Raw genomic sequence first — 27,778 nt, 5'->3', positions numbered from 1 at the left:
TTTTATTCTATAGGAAAAGGGTTAGTCACTATAATCGTCCAAACGGCGTTTGGACAAGGATAAAAACGACAACTGCGTTTAAAAGTATGTAAGTTTTATTTTCAATAATTATATTCTAAATAGGTAATATAATAATATAATATGATAAAGTACACCTACACAGTTTAATATAATAAATGCTTCTCGATAGTACGACTAAAATAATTTCTATATAATAACTAACAGTACTTCGGCCAAATGTAATAAATAATAATAAATTACAAATATTACATCCTTCTGTGTCGTTTTAAATAGTATATAATGAGAACATATGCAAAAAAAAATATGTATTAACATAATTACACGATAGCTTATGAATATAATATAATATGAATTTTAATAATAAATAATAATAATGTTAACATGAAACAAACAGAATAATAATAATAATTTACAAGACAAACGCTAAACAACGACAATTTTCGGTAACAAAAAAAAACGTGTACAAAGTATAATCATATTTTACACAAAACTATAATATACTTCTTACCATCTTATTAATGAAATAGTTAAAGACAACTACAATTTTTATCAAGTAAATGGTTATATATATGTATATTAACACACACTCGTTAAAATTTATACCTATTATCTACGGCTACGCAATAAACACCTCTATAGTATGGTAAATTTTAATCAAGATTGAGTATACAGTGTACATTTCTAATTGTTCATAGAATATTACACAGTTCGCACGAGGTTTCACTACAATGGTAACGCGGATTCTGTACAATATTTATTATTATAATATATTTTTTTGGACTGTTAAAATTATTAAAACGTTATCGTTTGATTTCGGGCCATTTAATTTTAAAATACAACGGATGATACAATATGATTTGGACGAAAGGGGCATTTTAATCTATTTATCGGACCCCATTACAGAATTAAATCCCATCCGCATCCCTCTTTCGGTAGTGGCTACACGGTTAATTATTGCTCGCGTGTGCATTTATATAATATGTATGATTTGTAAGGACATTTGTCATTTTTGTCGCCACCCGACCTACCCCTATTCCGCCACCCCGTCCGACGGTCATCACCCTTGTTTGCGGATTAGAGGGTCAAACGGAGTTTGCAGGCGCGTGCAAAAAATAATAATAAATAAAAAAACATTACCGGCTCGGTTCGAATTTCGATTGTAATTAATTTATATGAAAACCAGAGAACGAATAAAAATTATTGAAAATCCAGCATTTTTATATTATAATTTGCAACTCGAATCGCATCGAATTGCCAAAAAAATTTCACACCTTAATTTAACAAACGGCATTATTTACCTAAACGTGTTATGCAAAGTAGGTAAACGGTATTTTCTTCAATAACAAGATGCGACCGTACACGATATAAGTTCAAAATTGTATGTTAAATCGAATCGATATAAGATAATATAATAAACAAACTACGGGGCAATACTTGATTGTTATTAATGTGTGCGCTTTAAAAAACTACTCCATTTCAGTTGCTACCTAATTGTGGTCATAATAATGTAATGGAAAAGATCAAGAACATAAGAATATAGGTATTATATAATATATTATCTTACAAAACAATAATAAGGTATGGATAATAATACTGTATAAAGATGTGACGACTAGATATGGTGATGATGATGGTGATGCGGACGAAGCGACTGATGATCCTCGCGGTACGAATGGCGTCTTCTACCCGCGGTCGCCTTGCGTCATTTGGCGCCCTGCTGATGATCGTCCTCGTCGTCCAGCCGATCGCCCTCCTTGTCTTGGTGCGCGGTCATGTGTCTGGTCAGGTGATGCCGTTCCCGGAAGCTCTCGTCGCACACCGGACACCGGAGCTTGTCCATGTCCCGTCGCTTCTTGGCGTCCGCCGCGCCGCCCGCAGCGCTGCCGCCGCCGTTTCCGGCTCCGTCTCCCTTGTGGTGCGACCGCATGTGGTACACCAGGTCGGAGGTCATGCGGAAGCTGACGTTGCACTTGGCGCACACGTTTTGCGACGGCAACGTCAAAGCGGCCGCGGCTATGGAGGCGGGCAAAAGCATGGCGGGCAGAGCGGCGGCGGCCCCGAATTGCAGCGGCGACGGCTGTGCCGGATAACCGCCGTTGTCCTTGGGCTGCGGCCGCGGCGGCAACATCATGAACGGCGGCGTCCGGAAGCCCATCGGGAACGGCGTCATAAAATGTGGCTGCGGCAGAGGCGGCGGCAGTGACGGCGGCGGGCTCAGGCTGTCTTGGTGGTATCCCAGTTCGATGGGCGGCGGCGTGACGATGGGCGGCGACGACGACGAAGACGTGGGCGACAGCGCGCCCGGATCTGGCGACACGACTTTGGTGAACGCGGAACGGGCCGGCGAATAGTTGACCGCGGAGGCCACGTGAACGGGCCTTTGTCTGCGCTTGCTGAGATCGTCAGGCGCCATCAGGAACGCTACGTCAAAACTGCGTTTCTGTGGCCTCTGCGGCGGCAAAGACGTCATCTGCAGTTCACTGGGCGAGTACGATGGCGATGACGTCACGGTCCGATGGACGTCCATGGTCATCCTGAACTGATTGAAATCTGCAAAATAACAAATAAATATTAGTAAAGTAGGGTTTGTGTGTTTTTTAATTCAACGTCAAAACGAAAAATAAATGGACGAACATATAATATATCTTTAAGCCCCCTCCTTCCACAAAGTAATAAAAGTGTGTAGAAGTATTTATTAACCTCCAATATAAACATTATAAGGAACTATAGACAAAAACGTTGATTCTTTTCAAACATTATTAAGAGCAGAAACGGCCAACTTGTATTATGCTTATCAGTTTAAGATGTATTTTACGTTTAAAACAATATTATGTTTCAAAAATTACTTTAAAAAAAAATTCATTAAATAATACAGAACGTAGATAACGTAATAACATTTTCTCCTCGATTTTCAGTAATTTCAAAAGCTCTATGTAGTAAAGTCACTCTATACAAACAAACGTATTTTAAAACTAACAACCTAAGTTCTAAATTCAAAAAGGCTTGAGAATTTTATGAATATTTGATGTAAATTTAAACGATAACCAAAAAAATTCAGATTAGCGGGTAATGTAAGGAGCGCTAAAACGCTGCCGCCTTACCCACTCAGCCACACCTCTTCCTTCTCAGTTGTTTTAATGTAATAAACTAATAGCAGTATCGGCCACGTGATGGTGGATTACTGAAAAGTGTCGTGAGGCAATATACAAAGAACAATACGGGTGGTGATGGAAGTGTCGGGTTTAGTTTCTACATGACAAACAGTAATAAAAATAAATGCAACTGTAATTTGTAAGCCCCAGTTAACCATGGACGCGCTGCCGTCTGACTGTGTCAGGAATACAATATATTTAAGTTACAGTGTCTCAGATTTAGATTATTTAATAAAATATATTTGTTTTAATTTAAAGCCGCTGTGGTGGGGAACCGCCATTCTGTAGGCAACGCCGGAACCTGATCGGGTTCTTGGCGTTCCTGGGATTTTTCAATGTCTACGCAATGCGGGTGAACTTAAGCGTGGCCATCGTGGCCATGACTTCGTCCACGGACACTCGAGTGAGTTAGCATTTTTTTAAAGTATTCAAAAATTACATTATTTGTCATCCTTTTGTGGTAGCAGTAGTTAAGTTGTATTCAAGAGAGGTAGTTGTGAAAGTATACAAACACATTTATTAGCAGAGCCTTACTAAGGGAAAGATGGGGCAAATAACCTAGGGTGATTACTCTAGGGGACTTAAAATGTTTAACACGGAACTGTTGCCACTTTCGAATGCGTTTTAATTACCTCCATTCTCAATGTAATATAATAGAATTGGTGATCTTTACGATAAGACTTTTCGATACCAGTACTTATGTACACCATAAGATAGTGCAGCTTTTAAATATATTTCTTGAATGGAATTATGAGACTATATAAAAATAATAATCATTTGTTTATAGATATTAAGATATATTGCGTCTTATGCCGTACGGCTGAACTAATACACATAATAACTGAATACCGATTAAGCAGCATGAAGATGATTCGGCAAGACGTATGTAGTTAAATATCATCATTTAGTATGTTATTAATATACCGTCAGCCCTATTCGCCTTACACTTACTTTAAAATAAAACCATAGGAAGATATTCTAGAAGTACTTTGGAGAATATTTAGTAAAAAATTTCATCATGCTATCGTACTATATGCCATTGACAGAAAAGCGAATTCGACTGGGGACCTGAATTGCGGGGAGCTATACTGAGATCGTTTTTTTGGGTAGCCAATCATACTGTATACCGCATTGTTCATCATCTGAAGTATTTGAATTTTAAATTACTTTTCGCCGCAGTCAGTGTATATAAGTTTTCTGTAGCCGTCTTTCACTGACATTAAAACAATAACAACGAGCTATTGTTATTGTAACAAAAAAAATGTGTTTAATATGAATGGGAACAAACATGAGCGTTGTGGAAACACGACCTTCACGAAAAGCAATAATCATATTTATAGGCAAATTTCTGGATTGAAATATAGTACCTGCTATAGATCCATGAACAGCGCTTTCTTCTAATGAGAAAGGAAGGTAGAAGTCATGTCCAAGGAAATTTTTTTTTAAAATGAATCATCTATAATTATTATAGTATAACTTCTTTCTTGTTTGTAATTGCGCTAATAGTTCTTTATTTGTCATCATATTCTAATAATTTTTGTCATAATATACAACTACTATCATTAGTATAGATAATACTAATAATTCAGCATAATTACAATAACATCATATGTTTAATAAAATACAAATAAGCTGATACAAACACGTACTGAAGAAAATGTTAATTTGTAACTTCACATTACTTTTTTCCTATTGTCAATTTATAATTTTCCTAAATATGATTAATGAGGCAATACACAAAAAAATATAAAGGTGTCGAGTACACACAAGTTTATGAGTGTAATATTTCAATTTCAACACAGCTTCACAAAGCTTCTTCAACAAAGATAATTTCGTTTGGATTAGTTATGTAACACTGTTGCAGTATTTTTATTGTTGTCTTATCGGTTTTTATTTTTTCAAGGTGGTAATTTAGCAGGTATAATTTGAGTAATAGCACTAGATAATTATAATCGTAGTAATGATCGTCTCTACACCACAATCACAAAACAAATCCAATTGTAAACCCAGTCGACCATGAACGCGCTGCCGTCCGAATGTGTCAAGTATAAATTTCACTCGGATTTAAATTCGTTAATACATTTTAATAATTTTTTTTTCACCCCTTCTAGCTACTGCGATGGACAACCGCCATTCTGGAGGCAACGCCGGAACCTGGTCGGATTCATGGCGTTCCTGGGATTTTTCAACATCTACACACTGCGGGTCAACCTAAGCGTGGCTATTGTGGCCATGACTTCGTCCACGGACACTCGAGTGAGTTTGTGTTTTTTTTAAATATTCAGAAATCTTATCGTTAAAACACAGCCTTTAGGCTTAAGTATTCCAACAAATGTTAATAATACTTATAATATTTGCGCTGTTATCAAAAGACATGCGCATTAATAGACTAATTTTAAACCACCAATCAGTTCAACTTAGCATGCCTACTTTAGTAATGGTATGTGCTCTTGCAGAAATTATTGACTCATTGTCAATTTTATACTAAGAGAAGACCGAAATGTAGTTGCAGAGGGTGACAAAAAACTATTACCCTATTTTTTTGCCACTTTCAAACGCATTCTAATGACAACTATTATTCAACTTCTAACTTAGGCCTGACGGTATTTAAGGTATTATGTCGTTATCATATTGGTACTTTTGTATACCAAAATGTGGATTATTAGTTATTTTAACGAACGGTATAGTGTATTTTAATACCGGTAATTTTAACTTAAATACAATCGTACCGAAATACAAAATATTATCGTTAAACTTACTAATTGCAACAAACTAACTTACTTTTTGCAACAAGTATTCAATTAAACAATGACGATAACTAATACCCCGGTATACTATAAAATAGTCTATCCATTGAAATTACCCGAATGGAATATAAGAATATATTAGATTAACCTAACATAACTACTGCACACCCAATTTTATCATGAAATAGTAAATTGTAACATAGGAATACTGTAACATACCAAATATACCGCATGACATTGATCCGGTATAAACTATAACGCATGTTACCGGTATGGTATTAATTATCGTCCTATCAGTATGTCATTAAATAACCATTAGCAAGCATAGGACATCATATTGTAAAAGTATTTTTGAGAATAAATATTTAAAAATGTCATCATGCTATTGTACAATACACCGTTGAGTGTTGACAGAAAAGCGAATTCGACTGGGGACCTGAATTGCGGGGAGCTATTCTGAGTTCGTTTTTTTACGGATACATCACCACACAGCTGGCGGGCGGTCTCTTGGCTTCTAAGTTTGGCGGCGTAAAGACGATCGGATACGGTGCCTTGAACACTGCTTTGCTGACGGTCATCACGCCTATTGTGGCCAGGTATTCGGTTTACGCGGTTCTCGTCCTCAGGGCAGTCGAAGGCATTTTTGAGGTGCGAATAATTGGTCTGACCGGTTGACCTATATCTTGTTAATTGTCATGTTTTCTCATCGCAGGGAGTCACGTACCCGAGTATACATGCCGTGTGGTCCAGGTGGGCTCCACCCGGAGAACGCACCCGGCTCGCATCGTTTGCCTTCTCCGGCGGGTTTGTGGGTACTGTAGTCGCTTATCCGGCTTGTGGTTGGCTGGCCGAGCACTATGGATGGCCTTTCACGTTCTACGTACCAGGTAAAATAATATGAGAACCAACACCGAATAAATAACGACCCTTAACCGATTAATAATTATTGTAGGTGTGGTGGCCATCGTTTGGTGTGCCGTGTGGTTGACCTGCATTTCCGAGAGCCCGGCACAAGATAAATACATAAGCGCGCAAGAACTTAAGTATATAGAAGACGCCATAGGACCAGTCGACAAAAAACAATGTACATGCTGTTTTCATCCGCTACGAAACGAGAATGGAATTATTTTCTGAATATTTTGTATTTTTTTACTTAGCCGAGTTCAAAAACTACCCGTGGAAAAGCATATTGACTTCGATGCCGGTCTGGGCTATTGTGTGTGCGTGCTTCTGCGAATTTTGGGGCTTCTATACACTGCTCACGCAATTACCTAGTTTCATGAACGGTACATACTATTACATAACAGCTGCAATATGCATATACTGATAATAAAATCGACGTGACTGAACTTCGATTGCTTTTCTAGACGTGCTTAAGTTTGATTTGGGCAAAGGAAGTTTTTTTTCTGCCTTACCGTACTTCGTTATGGCCATCACTTTGCAGTTTGCAGGATTTTTTGTCGATTGGCTGAGGAAAAAAAAAATTTTCACCACCACGCAGGTATGACTCCCAACTTAAAGATTGATTTAACGATAATCAGGGGGGATCATGTTATTGATCATCTCATCAAAAAACACCTTTGTGACCGTTTTTTTTTTTTTTTTGTTTATTTCGTAAATTTTCTTATACTGTAACTTTTATTAAACTATTTTCTAAAATTTTACAAAATCCGTATCTTACTGCGGTGTTACAGGTGAGGAAAATATTTAACTGTAGCGGTTTTATGTGCCAATCATTCTTCATGATTTTGGTGGCAAAGTCGACTTCGGCCGTCATGTCGGTCACGTGCCTTACCCTAGCAGTGGGTTTTGGAGCTATCGCATGGACCGCATTTAGGTGAGTCGACTAAAGTTATGTTTGTAATATTATTTTAATATAAGCTCCAACTCGTGTTAACAACTTCAGTTTCCTTATGTTTCGCAGTGTTAACCATTTGGACTTGGCTCCACAGTATGCCAGCGTTCTCATGGGACTGTCCAACACGTTCGCCTCTATACCCGGTATCGTCAGCCCTATGCTAGCCGGCCTCATCGTTCAACACAAGGTAAGCAAGTTTGCATCGCTGCACTACACTGTCGTGTCGGAGAAACTAAATTATTTTGTTTAATGTGTAGAGTGCAGAAGAATGGCAATGGGTGTTTCTGATAGCCAGCGGCATATACATGTTTGGAGCAGTCTTCTACGGATTGTTCGCGTCAGGGGATCTGCAGCCCTGGGCCCGATTGAAAATAGACAAAGACCATGGCAGTGACATAAAGGGCGAAGACAACAATGCGTTTAAAATGTAGACTCAATACGAAGCTACCACACTAATGTATTATTATGTATTCGACGTTTTACGGTTCAAGCTGTTCTGATAGACTTAACGGGATTATGAGTGATCATAATATATTTTCTATCCAAGGCACAGAGATCATAATAACGCTGACTTTGTACAACGTGTAGCACAATAGTTATTAAGACCGTCTGTTTTATTTTTAATAAGTCTTGGAACGCTGTATGTACATAAAAAAAAAATCGCCTCCTAAGAGGTCAAACCGAACGCGAGTATTATCTAATATTGTTATTTGTTCACATGATTAACAATATTAATAAGGTATTTCTCATGTAATAATTATCGTTGTGATTTCGACGCATTATTGTATATTATACATAATATCCTATTATATCATAGTAAACTATTCGTTTTTTTTGGAATGAGACAATAATTTTCGAAAGATGGTGCTAGTCGGATTACGATTATTTTATAAATAATAATTCTTGTCACTGATTTTTCACTATAAAATTGTGAATAATGGAATTAATGGTTTCGAAGTTCGACTAGGTTAGGTTAGGTCATCGTTTCACCGACATGTGAGACTGCATGTCTATTATCTAAGGTCTTTGACTTTTAATTTGTTTTTCGCCGTGGCCTGTATGTAATAGCTATCTTTTCGAAGCCGTCTTTCGCTGACATTAAAAAACAATAGTCACGAGTTATTGTTGTTATAACGCGACAATGTGTTTACTCTGAATGGGAACAAAAAAGAGCGTTGCGGAAACATGACCTTCACGCAAAGCTATAATTATGTTTACAGGCAAATTTCTCGAATAAAATATAGTACCTACGACCAACGCTTTCTACTAATTAGATGGGAAGGTAGTGACTAGTATTCGTGTCCAACAAAATTATTTTTTTAAATTAATGGTCCTATATGTCGTTGAAATTGATGTAGTATTCTGTATTATAATCCATAATTTAGTATTGCTTCTTTCGTGGTTGTTGTTTATTTTTGCGTTAATAATGTGTGACATAATATTATAATTGTTGTCATAATATACAAATACTATCATTAGTATAAATAATACTAATAGTTTAGCATAATTACAATAACATTACATCACATATAAGCTGATACAAATACTAACTGAGCAATTCTGAAATTATATCATTTTTATATGACCATGCAGAGATAAATTTATAACATAGAAAACGTTGATTCACTATTATAATTGCTATACGTAGTTTAAGCGGTATAAAAAATTTACTTGAAACGTTATTGTGGTTTTAAATACATTTGTTTTACTTGCTTACAGATCATTAAGACCGCTTTTTACGGTCTAGACTCGTTGATGTTTATCGAAATAATTGTAAACTTAGTAATTAAAAAGTCCGACGAATTCCTTTTTTTCTTTTTTATATATCAACGCTTAAAATTAAGGTGGTTATAAAGTTTTTAATGAGAAAATTACCGAGAGCTATCAGCTACCGTGACTTGACAATACTTAAAACTTTAATTACCCAACTGGTGCGCTTATTATAATTCTAGTCAATTTAAACGCTGACATAATAATTTATATAAAACATTCGTTTCGTAAATTCTTCTAGAAACGCAATACAGAAAAAATAAAGAAATAAAAATCCCTAGTAAAAACTTTTTTGTTATTAAAAAAAAAAACAAAGTTACTTTGTTACTTTCACATTACTTTTTCCGCATTGGCAACTTCCTGAATAAACAAAGAGCAACTTGTTTAGCTTTAATACCGAAGTGTTTTATTATTAAAATTAAATCTTATATTTATATGGGCTATTGCGGATTTGGTGATTTTTTAACCCAAGATTTCATAAATCTCTATAGTTATACCCCCTTTCAAATTAGTTATTTTTATATCATCTTTTGAAACTTAAATGATAAGATGTATATTTTATTGGTTGACAATTTCTAGTATTATCGTGTTGGGGAATTAAAATAATTACAATATTGTATAAAATACATATTTTTAAAAACACAAACATTCAACGGATCACCAAACCGTGATAAACATTAACTAAAATATGAAAGTTTGTACACATGAAAACTACTTTGTCGATATTGTCAGATGTTTAAGATGTTTTACTTTCGTTATGATATTATGTAGTCATCACTAATCACTCATCGATCCATACGATAAGATCCATACAGCAACGTTGCATGAGAGATAGCTTCAGGTAAAAACGTTCGCAATCGTGTTTCACTTGTTTTTTCAATTATTGAAATATTATTATTTCAATAAAGCTAGAGAATTAATGCATTGTACTGAAACATTGTTCCGTTATCGACTTATCGGTTTTATATTATTAGCAGGTGTTATATGTTAACAATATTATAGGTACCTATATTATATTATAGTATAACAACTGGTATGATTTTTTAATCTTTTTATGATTACTCAAACTAGATGTGAACACTAGTTGAAATTGTTTCGACGTTAATCGATACGGCAAATTAACCGTTAATAACATTGGAAATTCAATTTTAAAACAATCTTAACGTCGTTAAACCCATGTAATATAAGGCAATAAAAATTCATTGACCGACCCTAAAGCTCCCGTACAGAGCACGGTACGTTGAACACCCAGAAACTGGCCACCTGTTGATCCGGATGACGATGCCTATTACGATCGGATAAGTGTTGTTGCTGTGAGCACGTAGTAAGATGGTTATTTTTTTATAACAATCTTGCTACGTAGATTATCGAATCACACGATTCCCATGTACTATAATCGTTTTTGAAGTGCTAAGATTTCTAAACGATACATTAAAACGTTCAATAAAAAAAAACTCCACGCATAAAGGCCGAATAATTCATAATACCAATCCCGTCATGATTTTATAAGTTGCTCATTCACTATTCAAAATGGGTTTTTTGTAAAAGTATGTTAGATTGCCGTTTGAAAAGATAAAGCGCATTTTTTGTAAATAGCTACATACTTTTTCCTTGATTTTCATCAGTTTTGATCGGCGAAACCCAATGAAACTAAAAACCAACGCCAAAAAACAGGTAGCTTAAAATGACAACGCGGTATAAAGTTTGTTCGATAAAATAGCACAAAATAAAATGTCTTCAACCTAACTTTCAAAAAAACAAATATAAACCGAAAATGTCTGCCTTCTTCGATGAAAGATTGAGTTTTGTACTAGATTTTTTAAGGACAGGGCTTTGCAATTTAACCGAGTAAACGGAAGCGGGAAGAACTGAACAGAATCACACAAGTAATGAAATAACTTAAAGAATTTTACGAAACAAATAATTACCAAAAGTGCAATGATCTGCTAGGTCACGGTACAAAGGTAAGAATTCAACTGATTAAGTGTTAACAGTGCCTTGGTCCGTTGCTTAATCGCGGGTCAGGAGATAAACTTGTATACAATTTTATATGACATATCAAAAATGCATTTTGAGAATGTATAAATAATTATTTTGTTAATTATACGTAAGCTGGAAAGATGGAAGTTTTTTTTTTAACTACTCGGTACCTTCAGCGTATGATCAAACTGCAAACATGTCAGCCATGCCAATAATACTGTGGTTTCAAAGAACACACAAACAAATTAGCTGAGGAGCATTATATCTTCTGGACTTTACGGCAAAACAAAACTGAATACAATACATGTGCAAGCATAGGCTATATGTCTGACGGTTAGGCTGCATTGGCGGTCGCATTTAATTGTACAGTCTAGACTAATCCCCGGAACCGGAAGCCATTAAGTATTTTGTTTTTTTAATTAAAAAAATGTAAAACTAATATTGAAACCAAAGTCATGGTGTTTGTATATTACACTAACTATGGGAGAGAAGTGGTGGAGATATATTGGAAGAGAGAGAGAGAAAGAGAATGAAACGTTCTAAACCGGTCGTTATAGCCAACGCGACGGTCTGATCAGTTAACCATGAACTCGCTGCCGTCCGAACGTGTCAGGTATACAAAATATTTAAGTTGAAGTTACTCGGATTTTGTTCGTTAATATATTTTTTTAAATATTCTGCTGTAAACTTCCAGCTGCTGCGATGGGCAACCGCCGTTCTGGAGGCAACGCCGGAACCTGGTTGGTTTCTTGGCGTTCCTGGGATTTTTTAACATCTACACACTGCGGGTGAACCTAAGCGTGGCCATCGTGGCCATGACTTCGTCCACGGACAACCAAGTGAGTTTGTGTTTTTAAAAAAAAAAATCAGAATTCTCATTGTTAATATACAGCATTTGGGCTTAAGTATTCCAATAAAGGCCAAGCCATTAGCGACAAAAACACAATATAACATTTGGTTAGTAATCAATGCAGAATGACCTAGCTCAAGAAGTGAATGCAAGTGAAAACGAAGAGAATGTGATTTTATTGACGAAGTCGATTATATGGTAATCTATATGTATGCCGAATAGTAACAACAGTTACAACCTACACTTATTATACCTACTTAAAAATAGTCATGGTATAGTGTTTGTTTTTAGTTAAAGACGCTAAAAAATAGAATGATGTATTTATTTTGAGTTGAATACACCCAATCTAAGTTTTTGACCAAAACACAACTTATTCTAAAAAAAAAAAATTTCATATCAAATATTTATACTTGAAAATACTACAGAAAATGTTTATACTCGGTTGTTATGATATTTTGGCCATCCTCATCCCATCAGAGGTTATAGCCATCTTGTTGTGAAAATATAGCAGCTTAAGTTGTATTAAATATATGCACTAGTATATGTGTTCGGGTACATATTTTATTAGCAGGATTTTACTAAGAGAGGGATAGGACGTGAATTGTGTACTGATGACGGAGAAAGAGGAGGGCGAGGGTGTAGTTGCCGAAGGCGATAAAAAGCGATTGCCCGAGGGTACTTGTAACGGTTAACATGACACTGTTTATTTGCCACTTTCGAATGCATTATAATTACTTTCATTTTCAATGTTATCAGCCGTAGGCCTGGCGGTATTTACGACACGTCGTTTCCTTATCGGTATTTGTGAACTATTAATTTTTACGACGGACGGTAAAGTAAACTAGTATTCCGGTATACTACAAAATATCAAAAACTGTGTACTGCTGCGACAAATATACCGGAGATACCGAATATTACAGTAAACCATACCAAGTATCATAGGTGTAACCAGTGGCGAAGCGTCATAGGAGACAAAGAGACAATGTCTACCCACTTATAATACGGACAAAAGTTTGTTTTTATTTTATGTGTATAAAAATGTTTTAACCAATTTTAATGTAAAAGTATATTTTTTTGTAATAGTATTCTTAGAATAGAGTAGTTGTGGACGCGGATCAGCGGGCGGTCACGCTGCCGGCCGCCGGGTCTATCCAAATTTAGTATAAAAATAAATGAGACAATTTCAAAATTGTCTCTTTTGCCGGGCGCGGTTATGCAGGGGGAAATGGAAAACGGCGGGGGTTTATCGTTGCGCTATGAGACATGTCTCACCGACCGCCGTTCATATTATTATTGTTTTGGTAGACGGTATCAGTTATCCGTTATCGATGTACGTCGTATCGATTGTCGTTTTGTACGTTTTCAAATATGCCTATGCCATTTAGTTTATTAGTTTTTGAACATTTATTTTTTACAGTATAGATAAAATAAAATATACAGGGGATCCAAGGGGGCGCAGTCCCCCTGTCAAGTCACGTAACACCATTTTTTTTTCAATGTCTTCCCGATCTAAAGACCCATGCTTCGGCACTGGGTGTAACCATTACTCAATTCAACAATAATTGTCAAAATATCCAATTAAGATTATCGATTTGAATACATAAAAATACATGCAAATTATATAAGTAGGAGAAGGCTATTAAAAATAATCTAAGAATTGAGTTATAAGAATAAATGAAAACGTGCCGCGTGTTATGTCATAAAGCTGAATTCATTTTCTGAATACAAAATATGTGTTTGGTATATGCATTTATTTGTAACCTAGCTGGTATACCGTCAAACAAAAAAACCATTAAAAAAACTGAATACCGAAGAAGTCGCATAACTACTCGTATGATTCGGTATAAGATCCGTTACCGGTATGAAATTAAATACCGTGCTTTCAACATGTCATTAAATAACCATCAGCCCTAAGTAAGCAAGCGTAAGACAGCATATTGTAGAAGTATTTTGTAAATATTTATTAAAATGTGCTATCATCGAGCAATAAAAATGCTAACACATCATACCATTGTACTATATGCCTTTGATAGAAAAGCGAATTCGACTGGGGACCTGAACTGCGGGGAGCTATACTGAGTTCGTTTTTTTACGGATACATCACCACACAGCTGGCGGGTGGTCTCATGGCTTCAAAGTTCGGAGGCGTGAGGATGATCGGATACGGCGTTTTGAACACTGCTTTGCTGACGGTCATCACACCCATTGTGGCCAGGTATTCGGTTTACGCGGTTCTCGTACTCAGGGTTGTGGAAGGCTTTTTCGAGGTGCGAATAATCGGTCAATTGCCGGATTGACCTATATCTTATTAATTATCATCTTTTCTCGTTACAGGGAGTCACGTACCCGAGTATACACGCCGTGTGGTCCAGGTGGGCTCCACCCGTGGAACGCACCCGGCTTGGATCGTTTGCCTTCTCCGGCAGTTTCGTTGGCACCGTCGTCGGTTATCCGGCTTGTGGTTGGCTAGCCGAACACTACGGTTGGCCCTCAACGTTCTATGTGCCGGGTAAAATAATATGTGAACCATCACCGAATAAATAACGCTCCTTAACCGACTAATAATTATTGTAGGTGTGGTGGCCATTGTTTGGTGTGCCGTGTGGTTGACCTGCATTTCCGAGAGCCCGGCACAAGATAAATACATAAGCGCGCAAGAGCGTATGTACATCGAAGACGCCATTGGACCGGTCGACAAAAGTCAATGTAAACGCCGCTATAAACAGCTGTTGAAATGATATCTTGATTGTTTTAAATTTGTAATTTTGTAATTTTGTACTTCAGCCGATTTCAAAAACTACCCGTGGAAAAGCATACTGACTTCGATGCCGTTCTGGGCCATAGTGTGCGCCCACTTCTGTGAAAATTGGGGTTTCTATACACTGCTCACGCAATTGCCTAGTTTTATGCACGGTATATATACTATTATATTGTATGAGTGGCGAATGCATAAGACTTTGCCCATAGTATTCTTTGGCCTATGGCAAATAATAATATAATCGGTGTTACTAAAATTCGACCATTTTTCTAGACGTGCTGAAGTTCGAATTGGGCAAAGGAAGCTTGCTCTCGGCCTTGCCATACTTCGTTATGGCCATCACCCTTCAAGTAGCCGGATTTTTCGTCGATTGGCTGAGGAAAAAGAAAGTATTCACCACCACGCAGGTATGATTCCTACCATATAACAAATAAATTGGGGATTTGTTCTAAGTGATAGTATCTACAAAATATAATTTTATCCGTATTAGTTAAATGATTCTTGTGGTAAACTAATATTTCATGGTTTCACAGGTGAGAAAAATATTCAACTGCGGCGCTTTTATAAGTCAAACGTTGTTCATGACTTTGGCGGCGAAATCCACTTCGGCCGCCATGTCGGTCACGTGCTTGACCCTGGCAGTGGGTCTTGGAGCTTTCGCATGGACCGCATTTAGGTGGGTCGACTTAAGTTATATATTTGTATTATTATTTTAATATAAGCTCCAATTCGTGTTAACAACTTCGGTTTTCTTATGTTTCGCAGTGTTAACCATTTGGACGTGGCTCCACAGTATGCCAGCGTTCTCATGGGACTGTCCAACACGGTGGCCACCATACCCGGTATCGTCAGCCCTATGCTGGCCGGACTAATCGTTCAACACAAGGTAAGCAAGTTTGCATCGCTGCACTACACTGTCGTGTCGGAGAAACTAAATTATTTTGTTTAATGTGTAGAGTGCAGAAGAATGGCAATGGGTGTTTCTGATAGCCAGCGGTATGTACATGTTCGGAGCAGTCTTTTACGGATTGTTTGCGTCAGGGGATCTACAGCCTTGGGCCCGTTCGAAAATAGACAAAGACCATGGCAGTGGCACAAAGGGTGAAGACAACAAAGCGTTCAAACTGTAAACTATTTCTGGGACCGAGTTCAATACGATGCTGTTCAGGACCGTCGATTTTGTTTTTAAGTAGTCGAGGAACTTTGTATATTGTACATATAAATTGATCCCCTAAAGGGTCAATCCGAATGCGAGTGCTACATTTCAATATTGTTAACATCATAAAGTGTAACTTATGTATGAACGCGCAGCGGATGTTGGTATGTTACCTGTGATAATGCTCGTTATGATTTCGATGCATTTTATATATTATAATATGTATTTTTCAAAGTGCGAGTAGGATGGCTATTATTATATTGTTAATATGTTTGTATTCAACTCGATAGTAGACGATTTATTTATTATGTGCGATTTGTAGTAATACCAATTTTTCAGCTGCAGCGCACAATTATTAAACTCTTTTCTTAATGTCATTACTACAATATCAAAATGCATACTGATTTTCAATAACAAATAGTACAACCGAATTAAGATTTATGAGTATTATTTTTATTCTTACAATATAAACTATTTTTGATAGCGAAATCCACGTCAAAAACAATCGCGAGTTTTTATTCATTAAAATGATCAAAAAAAATCCAATCCACTAACCTGTATTCATCCACAAGTTGGTCGTTGTCGATTGGCGGCGATCAACGGTTGCAGCGGGAACGGCGACGGGAACGACGACGGAACACTTGTGCCAGTCGACAAAGCCGGCGATACACTCGTACGGTGTTCCCGGTACACGTGCTGCGACCAAGGACCGCGGTATGTATCCTGCGGGACCGGAGGCGGGACTCGGCTGTCGGACGGGACCAATGGGCGGCCGACGCCGACGTCCTGCCCCGCGCATATGCCCTGTATACACCGCCGCCCACCGCGATCACCACAACCGCCTCCCCCGCGGTGCCACGCACACACAAAACAGACCACCGTTTGCCGCACATAGCCCTATATTATTATATTGTATATAACTTAAAATATATTATTATACATGTGTATGGTTTTTTCGTCTAAGTACGTTTTTTTACTCTGACCGCCGGGCAATATAATATATTACACCGAGAGAGAGAGAGAGGCGCAGAAGGCGAAATTAAAAAACAATAAAAAACAAGAACACCCAACGTGCAATGTGGTCTAAAAGTCGAGTGGCCTTATGGTGCGCGTTTTAGAAACGGCCGACGATGCGAAGGGGAACCGAGTCCGAAATGAATACATTTGGCCGAGCACGTATGTCTCTATCGTCGCGCTTTTCACTGTCCTGTTGCCGGTATAATATAAGGCGGCACTCGTCCTCGTATGGAAATTATAATATTACAAATACGAATAAAAATTAAGTTAAACAAAGTCGTACAGTAAACGTTCAGCATTAGTTCCGGTTGTGTATAATATGGCACTATAACGAAATTAGGTCGATTCGTTTCTGTTTTGGAGTTTTTCATCAGCTCTAAGACCATACATAAGCGCAATTCCAAGATAGTATAATATAGTTTTTTTTGCAAAACAATACTTAGTCAGTGATAATAAATTAATTTACAGATAAGAGATAATATGGTGGTGGTACAACGATAATAGTCCATTTGAAAATTATAAATTGAACACATCTGAAACATACAACATGACTAATCACACTTTATTTAAAGCCCTTTTCACACTATTATAGTTATTGTGCTATTTCTAGCATGGCAGTTTGTAAGTTATTTACTAGCCTCTAGTTTCGTGTGAATTACAAAAAATACACTATTTTAAGGAATCAAGAATTTCGCTACCGAGTACATGGTTTTCGTTATTAGAACATGTCCTATTTTTCGCACCATTTATGAGCATAGAAATATTAACGGCCAATCAGATTACAGAAAATGTTATCAATGTTATCACGACTGTATCGAGTGTTCTGTACTTCATATTTGTTTAAAAAAATGTTTTATTTATTCGGCTTCTTTTTGTACATTAAACTTATAATAATTTATAGTAAATATATTTTCTAAAAGTTTGTATAATAATAATAAATAATTATGCCTAGTATATTTTCTAGTGTATGGTACATATATGGTGTGAATATATTTTAGTTATAATTCTAGAATACTAAATTAAATGCAATATTTTTTTGACAAAACCTTTTTGTGGCTTATTCAAATCTTGTCCTAAAAGTTAAATTGTTTTAACACGACAAAATGTTGTTCAATTTACACGTTTAATGGTCGAAACCGTTTTTTCTCTCTCAAAAATTGGCATTGCCCTTAGTGGACCTCAGGTACAGTTATAAAATATTGGTGTCATGACCATTCAAAAGTAAACACAATATTATATGCCAAAATCAATAAAATATCGGTGTCCCCGAGAATGAGACTATATGTTATCTATTGTTTATAATTTAATAAACCATATTACACAATTAACAGACGTCATTAACGTAGGTACTAATGATTAGTATATGTAAATCAGTTTGTATGTAAATTCAGAATATTAACAAAACGGTATTAAATTTAAATAATAAACCCGAGAACGCTTTTTTTTGTCAGGTCACAACAGCTGCACACAGCATTGAAAGCAATAAAACTAATAACCATACCATACATATTATCAGAAAGGCAGATTTACTATTATTTATCTAACGTCTGTGTTGGCCTATATGTAGCCACGTCAGAAACCGTTTTAGATTTATTTTTTTTGTATCTAATTCCATACAATTACTACATTTAGGTTTGGTATATTTAGATTATCTATGTTGACCACGAGTTTGATCTTGCGATGATTCAACACACTAACAAGATATAAACTATTAATAAGTATTGCCGTTTTATACTAATATATAAATACTGATATACACTATTCATCAAAAATTTTATTTTCACACAGATTCATTACATTATTATAATCATTTCGATTAGAATTAAATTAAATTATAATTAATAAAGTATAAAACAACTGCTGACCGTGCTATTATATTACTGTTATCGTTTTGAACGTTAAGATAAACAAAAATATGAATTTCGACACACCGTATTATAATATGTTTGACTCGTCCGGACACGTGTATGCCCATCATATGTACGTTATAAAACCAATGGTATTATTTAACCCATATTGAACTTGCAAAACGATCGGCATAATATTGACCTAAAGTACATGGAAATTATGATATTATATGACTTGAAGTATAGAAATTGAAACAATTTATATTTTGTACAAGTCCAACAAACAAACAATTCTTAATTCTAGAGTCGATAAACGTATCAATTCTATTGTTTAGATTAAAAGCCAAATTATTTTATATTAATTGCGAATCGAGTTCAACCACATTAAGATCCAACGTAGTTTTTTTCATAGGATATCAGAGAATATTAGCTTTGGCAAAATTATTCAAAACGAAAAAAAAAACACTTAAACATGTGTAACTGTAGAGAAACTATGTCGGGCTTGTATTGCAACAAAGGCGAAAACGCAAAAATGAGAAGAATAACCGTAATTTGTTTTAAATTATGTCGCAATAATTATTGTTGGGTTTCCGTCGTTTCTGTGCGAGCAGAAAAATACAAATAAGAAGACGAAAAATAACGCTGTGTACATAATACGCCTGACCGTGTATTCGTCTAGTTTTTTTTTTTTTTTGTGAAAAAAATACAAGAGAATATTTTGCGGGCATGGCGGGAGGTTAAATAAAATAAAAAAGTATATTCGCGGGACCTGCGAAAAGATAAATGCCTTGTGGAAGTCGTTAAAGAATAATGTCCTCCGGTTCGGCGTTTGTCGGAGACGGAAAGCCATCGCGGCAATATGACCCCCTCGGCGATTTTTCATATCCTTTTATATTCAAATAATATATATTCGGCCATAAATATGGCTGTTTAACAGTAAAAAATGATAATTCTCCGGTCGGCCCTCCGCCGCGACCGCAAGGTTTTTGTGTCGTCTAGAATTTCGCATTTTTATTGTTCCGACGTCTCCGAGAGAGCTTTCTTTTTTTCGCTCTCTCTCTCTTTCTGTTTGTTGTAATATTTTCTTCTTATTTTTGTTAAGGCGAAATTTCGTGTTTTTTCTCTCGTTATTTTATTATTTTCTTTTCCACCATCCCTGTTGTTTACTAGTGTTTTATATACGCCTCGGTTTCGCGCATACATTACATATTATTATTGCGTCCAATAACGCGCGGATACGGCCAAGCATAATATATAATATTTTTATCCTTGTACACATTTTTTATTATGACCGTACGCGAAACGTCTACCGCCGCGTTTAATTTTTTTATTTTTTCAAAGCTTTTTTTTCATTTTTTTTTATTATTATTAATATTTCTATATTGCGGCAACCGCCCGGGCCAACAGCGCGTGCACGTTTTATGCCGTTCGCATAATATGATAATAATAATAATATAGTCTTTTTTTGCGGAGACACAATTCTTTGCACATTTATATACATACATGTGCGGTGTATTCTTCTTCTAGATATATAAATGCTTTTATATCTCACTTCAAAACACAAAGATTTGTCATTTTTTTTTCTCTCCGAAAAAGAATAAACGCGACCACGGACCAACCGCTGCAAGATGAGTATATAACCTTTTCCATAAAGGCCATTTTTCTTGGCGTAGAATTTCCTTATGTGAGTATAATATTAATATGTTTTCATGTCGCATTTACTTAAAAGGTCATATTCCTCAGGTTCAGGGTTATATTCGTTGGTGCAACTATAGAGGAGTGCTAAGCAAGTTTAGATCTTCTGAAAACTGAAGAATTTCATTAAAAATTATAAAACTTACTCGGCAGGTGTGCCTGATTACTTTCTGACACTATTATAGAGTCTGAACGAATTTAGAAGGATTTGAACTCTCCTAGCCAGACAATCCGTCGATCACATCGTCATTAACGGACGGGTGTAATTAAATTCAATAACATTTTAATGGGTACAAAAATATTCAGTTTGTAATCAAAAGAAATTATTATGCTATTGAGCAATTATTGGAAGTATCGAAAGTTGAAGTAAGCGAACTCCTTAACTAACCATTAATCGCATAGTTTATAATGTTTAAACATTAAACACGGTTTAATATTATAGCTTTCGCCTTTCAGTATACATTTATGTTATTTTCCCACGCATTAACGCAAATCAATATGGGTTGCAAGCAGAGATTGTTAAAATAACGATCTCCCAATGGGCTCTATGGTAGCCCCACTGGTGTATTATGACGGATATAAAACGGTATTATTAAACTGCCCTGATACATAATGTATGAAATAATCCAGATGACCCTTCTAATATTATTGTTTTATTTAATAACGCGGTCCCCTCGTCGAGCATCTGTTCGCGATTTTCAAAAATTACTTTTTTTGATTAGAATACTTGCGCTGAGTGGCTGTACGATTTTTACAACGGACTAGATAATTTAATAATTAGATTACTATTTACTGCTATTGTAAATAGATCACACATGGCACATGAGGGCATATTGTTGTTTGGAGTATTAAATTACTTCATGATATTCTTATTTATTTAAAATTGTAAATTTATAACTCAGACAATTGGAATTTAATAATCCTTGTACAATTACACCACACGCGGTAGTAATTTTATTTTATAAAAATACCTAGTTTCATCTATTTACAACATCATAACAAATAAGATATTATTAGTCGTAATACTCATTTAATGTACTTTATACCTATACTACTTGATATTACTATAGTGTGGTGATGTTTTTTTTAAATTTTAGCTATTTCTATATTACAATTAAGGCAGAGTTCAAACTTTCAACCAATGTTGCACGTAATTGATCACTTTAGGGTTAAACTACATATTCGATTACAACAATATAACTGTCTATTATTATTATTAATCATCGATTTATGATCACGATAATATGAGTAATGACTTTTCTTAACCTACTTAAATTATTTATCAAGTATAATTTTATACATAAATTACAGAGTGCTCCACGACGATTTAAAACAATATTAATTTTGTAGCTTTTCGTTTTGGAAACACTTGAAACTACTAAATATTTTACCCTTCTTTGTAAAAAATTAAAACATTTTTCTTTTTAAGTATTTTCTAGAGCTTCGAGTAACTTTTACTTGAATACTGTGTTATCTAGGTGATTATTTAGATAACGTTTTAAGCGAATGATGCAAAACTCTATGACTTGAGAATTGAATTTGACGTTAATGCGTGATACTCATGATAGTACAACTAGACGGGTATGGACATCAGAACTAACGGCCGTAGTTTTTGGATTGCCGCGGCCAGGGTCTTTGGTTGAAGTGTGTGTGTGTGAGGGGGAGGGGGGCTGGTGCGCAAAACCGTTTTTAACTCGGTAGAATCCGAACAGAGAAACTTTTTTTTCTAAGCGACCGCACGCGGTAACGCCTTAGGCCTCGTCAACCGCGACGGACTTAACAACGGTACACGTAATTCCAAGCGTTTAGTGTAGTTCCTCTTGTACTTCCTTCCCACTCGGGTCGGTCTTACCCGAGGCGTGTGACAAAAAGAGGAATTAAAGGCATGCGGGGAAGTGTTTAGCGGCAAATTTGTTAGCGCGGTTTCGGGTACGTGAGACGAATATTGTACACATTGTACTTGCATTTGTATTCAGCTCGTGGATTCGTGCACTGTAATATTATAGGAAATCCTTGCGAATCGAATGAGTTCATCTGCGGCGACCCTATAAGGCCCCTGCAATAGATGCGGCCGTTCTGGAATCTATACAGAAACCTTTGTTGTTAATTATTATATTTAACACTCGTAACTACTCCGATTACTTTTTATTACATTTTACTTGAAAAGATAAAATAAATAGAAAATATCGTATTTGAAATTCACCAAAAGTAAGCAACACTAAGAGAACAACGCAAATTTTAAATTTTACACTTGTATAATGATGTGGTTTATCGTTTTACTAGCATTATCCATAATTAACTAGGTATTTTAACTATTTTATCCGTTTGATATTAATCTGGAATGTACACGTTATAGAACGTTATACACGTTATTGTCTTATTCAAGCCCTCGCCGTTTCAATTACGTTTATAGTGTATTTAACAAGATTTATTAACTACTAAAACTATAAAAAAAAAAATTCTTAATTTTTCTTCTTCGTCATACAAATGGGGTCGTCCAGCCAAATCCTCTCACTTCACAAATCCTTATCGGTCAAAATTTCTTTATTCACTTCCCTCTTTCTATTTCAACTATTTTCATTTTTCTTTCTCATATTTTCATCAATGTTTAACTTTCACATCTATTGCTGACCTTCCACTACAGTTTTACAATTATATTTGCTTATTATAAAATGGTTAATTATAATAATTTTGTTACATATAGTACTCTTGTTGCCCATTTCGATTTTATACAACCATATTTTATTCTATTCCCTTCGTCCTCTTTTATTCCTCCATTCTCTCGCATTATTAATCTCTATTACTAATACTTAAATTTTCTTTACTCAGTTTACTAATTGCGCTCTGAGTAAAAGAGGTTTTCTATTTCTTACTAACACTTCTTCGTTACTAAATTTGAACTACGAGTGCCTGCTTAGGTTATAGCACTATTTGTTCTTAAGCCGCTTTTCTATTATTACATGTAATCTAATTATTGATGTAAAAAACATGAAATCTCGGTGATCACAATAAAATATGCCTATTATAAAGTTACATTTGTTTGGGACGCCACCAGCATACTTAACAGTAGCCAAAATATAAATGTGTATAGTTGTACAAAGACAATTAGTATCCGTGACCGTGTGATATTATAATAATTGGTATTTATACACAATATAATAATTGGAGTTCAAAGTTTTTTTTGGGGGAAAAAAACGATAAATTCGATGGAAATTCCAATTAAACGATAGTGTCTACTTTTTTTATATTTTTCTCGCGTATCTTACCGGCCTTCAATTTTAATATTAATTTTCTTCGCATAAACCATGACCTAAAATACGACCTAATTGTATTTTACATGAATCCGCACACGGTGATTGGGCGGTTCCGATTTAAACCGTTCGAGCTTATCGGATATCAGTGCGTGTTGCCGTAGTTGTTTTTTTTATAACATACGAATAAAAAATACTTTTCAGATTCAGCACACCGATAGGCGATCGCATTTGAATTTAAAAATTGCTCTCTGCGGCTTCCGTACGTCATCCGCGATTTATGCGCATTTTTTATTTTGTATTTTTTCCCAACGCTACAAGGGTGTGATAGAGGGTGTCCAGCTTTGAGCAATTATTGAAGATTAGTTTTTTTCGCTCTAGGGTTGCAGCGACTGATAACCGCAAACAAAAAAAATGTTCATAATATATTATATACATACACAGTAAACCGATTTACGAATGGACAGTCCCTCTGCGGTACTCGGGCCATAAATAATCATTTCGAATGAACATCCTTCTACTCCCATATATATATAGAGATTCGCTAACTCTTCACTGCGGATAATGTGTACCTACTTTAATCCATTTTCAATTTCTATAGGTTAAAGTATTAATATTTTTTCAAATTCCATAATATTACAAAACAGTTTTTTAAACTACACGTTAAGAAAAATATAAAGTTATAACTGTTCGGTACAACAATTAAAACACTGAAAAACGCATAAAAAACAATAATCATAAACGATAACCATTAACTGTTACTGATACTTAACCTATATATAGTTTTAACGACCTCGAATACTGTTGACGTTATATATATATATATATATACATTATAGGCACTAGGTACTTGTTACTGAATGAGCATAATATTTTAACGTTATTTACTTATGTGAAGTATACGTTACACAGAGTATAAACACGTTTAGCTGTCGTTGCATAAAAAAAACTACACAAAATAGGTGTACAGTGTTTTTTAACTACATATTTCGTTATATTTGAATAACGCCTAACGTTTGATTGATTTTAAATATTCACTTGATGAATTATTGTAAACTACAACATCAGATTGATTATGAAAAAATAGTAAATAATAACAATGTAAAATTAACATAATTGTGAAATTCGACGTTTACTTTTTATTTGTTCATTCGAGTATTTGTACGATTGTATTTGTTGTTCGTATAAGAAAATCAATTTTGATTGGCCAACAGTTTTTGAACTTACATAAATCTGTATAATGTAAAAATAAATCAGACATTAGTGTTAGTATGTTATATTCAACTCAGGCCATTCAAGTGACATAAATATTAATATTGTTAAACGATAAGGAGCAAAGAAGGAGATAAAATTAAACATTTTACTATTTTTTCCTTAAAAAAAATTAAATTTTTACTTTTTTTAAATATAAAGTTCTACAATTAATATAATGATAGACCATATTTTTACGTTTTCTGCTTGTATACAACTCAATAAGGATTTAAAATTACGAGATCTAATTGCGAAACAGACACCGCCACCAACTCAGTGAAATCCTGCTTATATTAAGGGAGGGAGAAAATTAAAAAAAAAAATCCTTAGAAAGATAAACTCGGCTGGGAAAATATATGTCTTACATACTTCCCCCGACAAATATAGTTAAAGCCTCCTCTTATTTGCTTGTGAATGTGCACGTTTGAAATGTTAATGAATATATAGTATGATAACTGTAAAAAACAAACTTTTAAAAACCTAAAAATCCTAACTCTACCGGTAATTTTTAAGCGAGTATAACTCAATAGTCCTAGCCGCCAGGAACTTTTTACCTCTTTTTCTCAAGATTCAATAAATAGTATAATATTAAATGGTATAATATAGTCATACATTGGCGTTTAGTAAACGTCAGGCATCAACCATACAAATGCCCTTCGAATTAATTATATTTTCCGAAAAATGCTTTAACATTTATATCGGTAAACAGTGTAATTTGCGAGGCCGTACTGGCGCTGTTGTTTTCTTGTGATTTATTCAAAAGAATAAGATAAACGTTGGTGTTGTAAAAAAAAAAAAAAAGTTTTAAAAAAACAACAAATGTCATTATTATTTGACGGGGGACCCGTCCCTCCGGCCCGAGGCGAAGCTAATAGCCACGGTCGGTTCCGATTTGTAAGTCGCGGTGTTGTAACAAAACGTCGTGACGTCACGGTCGATAAATATAATAACCGTAATGTATTCATTTCGAATGCGACTGCTTATTGTTATTTGTTCGGGCGGTTAGGAGGAACAAACCAGAAAAAAAAAAACCTCAGCAGTTATTAATAATAAAGAGGAAAAAAATAGTTCTTATTTTATTCATGCGTACGCGTCCTTGCCCTTCTGGCGCGGTTAACAAATGCTATGTGCAGGGCCGGCCCGGGACATTTATTAACCGCTGACGGTGGCGGCGAAGGAGAAAAACTGGCGTTTCGGGTGTGCACTTCTCGGGTTAAGTTTCTGCCGGGTGTTTGGGGGGGGGGGAGTGACCGGGAAAGGGCCGGGGCGGAGGCCGGCAAAAGGGGATTTGTTGATTACGATTCTATTAGCAGGATTTCGTACGTCACCCGCGGTGCGAACACAATAGTCGCTCGTGCGGGGAAGACAATTCCATTATTTTTTTACCGTGTGTGTATGTATGATCGAGGGTCTCTTCGATTGATAATTTCGCGGCCCGTTTGTATATACAAATTTGCAACGCGATTGCCGGGTTTATCTGTTAGCATAATTCCGCCCTCGCGCCCTCCTCCCCCTCCCCTAAACTATTCGCGTAATTATACGACGTGTATTCAAATAGTCACGGTACCTATACCTTACGTACATTGTATAGACACGCCACACACGGTGTATATATCTACTGTCGATAAAAGATCAATCGCTTTTGACGAAAATCGGCACATAGTCCGAATTTCGAATGTAAAATCGAACGAAAAACACAGTTTGAGCGAGCAAAATTTGGTGTTCTTTTTTTTGTTTAACATAAATATGTTTTTGAGCTGGATACATAATATATTTTTTTTTTGCGTTACGCCGTGTTCAATGGCCGGCTGATAGCCTAAACTATTTGCGACCGGTCATTCATGAATTATAAACTAAAAAAATCATCTGATGATTCGATTCGATATGATTCCTTTATTACACGATGTTTATTTAGGTAGGTAGATCACCTTTGGGCTACACCAAGAAAATAACCAAAAACATAATTATCTGTGTAGCGGAGGAAATTTTTCTTTTTTTCGAGTAAATTTCTTAAAATAATAATGTTATCTACTGTTATTTTATTACATCAATAATGCTCGTATAGCATATTATAATGCCGCTGTTGTATCTTATTCGATATTGTATTTTAATTTTAGGTATTGTTATATATTTTTGTCAATGGTATATTTGGTGGAGTGTTGTTTTAAAAAAAATGAATGAGTACTTAAAGTGTATTTGCAGAATTAATCCATAATATCCACTTTATTTTCCGTTCGACTTTTCGCGTTGTTGGCGTGTACGATAATGACATTAAACAAATTAATGCAACACCACAAAATGCTAACACCATGTAGATATTGTTATTAATGACTGTGGCGTTTGAGTGAATTAAATGAGCGTCGAAATCCGATCAGGATTCGCTGAATCATTTGTCGAGTCGGTTAGTCAAATGAGACGGAGTTGT

At 35.6% G+C, this 27,778-nt stretch overlaps 3 protein-coding genes across 3 annotated transcripts; 2 read left to right on the top strand and 1 right to left on the bottom strand.

Annotated features, from left to right (window-relative positions):
- Positions 1–501: 501 nt before the first annotated feature.
- Positions 502–17,011, bottom strand: LOC126840252 (uncharacterized). The gene is made up of 2 exons (XM_050575876.1): positions 16,848–17,011; positions 502–2,571 (listed from the first exon to the last, which is right to left on the bottom strand). Exons 1-2 carry the CDS (start codon positions 16,855–16,857, stop codon positions 1,724–1,726), a joined length of 858 nt encoding a protein of 285 aa, XP_050431833.1. The 5' UTR covers positions 16,858–17,011; the 3' UTR covers positions 502–1,723.
- LOC126840251 (vesicular glutamate transporter 1-like) lies at positions 4,842–8,550 on the top strand. Its single transcript, XM_050575874.1, has 10 exons — positions 4,842–5,218; positions 5,285–5,429; positions 6,335–6,568; positions 6,633–6,807; positions 6,873–7,004; positions 7,078–7,206; positions 7,288–7,421; positions 7,615–7,757; positions 7,845–7,965; positions 8,036–8,550. Exons 1-10 carry the CDS (start codon positions 5,190–5,192, stop codon positions 8,207–8,209), a joined length of 1,416 nt encoding a protein of 471 aa, XP_050431831.1. The 5' UTR covers positions 4,842–5,189; the 3' UTR covers positions 8,210–8,550.
- Positions 12,008–16,742, top strand: LOC126840250 (vesicular glutamate transporter 1-like). Its single transcript, XM_050575873.1, has 10 exons — positions 12,008–12,141; positions 12,223–12,367; positions 14,412–14,645; positions 14,713–14,887; positions 14,953–15,084; positions 15,163–15,291; positions 15,410–15,543; positions 15,670–15,812; positions 15,902–16,022; positions 16,093–16,742. Exons 1-10 carry the CDS (start codon positions 12,113–12,115, stop codon positions 16,264–16,266), a joined length of 1,416 nt encoding a protein of 471 aa, XP_050431830.1. The 5' UTR covers positions 12,008–12,112; the 3' UTR covers positions 16,267–16,742.
- Positions 17,012–27,778: the final 10,767 nt, after the last annotated feature.

The sequence above is a fragment of the Adelges cooleyi genome, unplaced genomic scaffold (assembly GCF_023614345.1).
Source record: "Adelges cooleyi isolate 19-005CV unplaced genomic scaffold, UGA_ACOO_1.1 ACOO_flye_CR_arks_rails_tigmint_CR_PRNA_376, whole genome shotgun sequence".
NCBI classification, from domain to species: Eukaryota; Metazoa; Arthropoda; class Insecta; order Hemiptera; family Adelgidae; genus Adelges; species Adelges cooleyi.
This window is presented reverse-complemented; position numbering and strand designations above follow the sequence as displayed.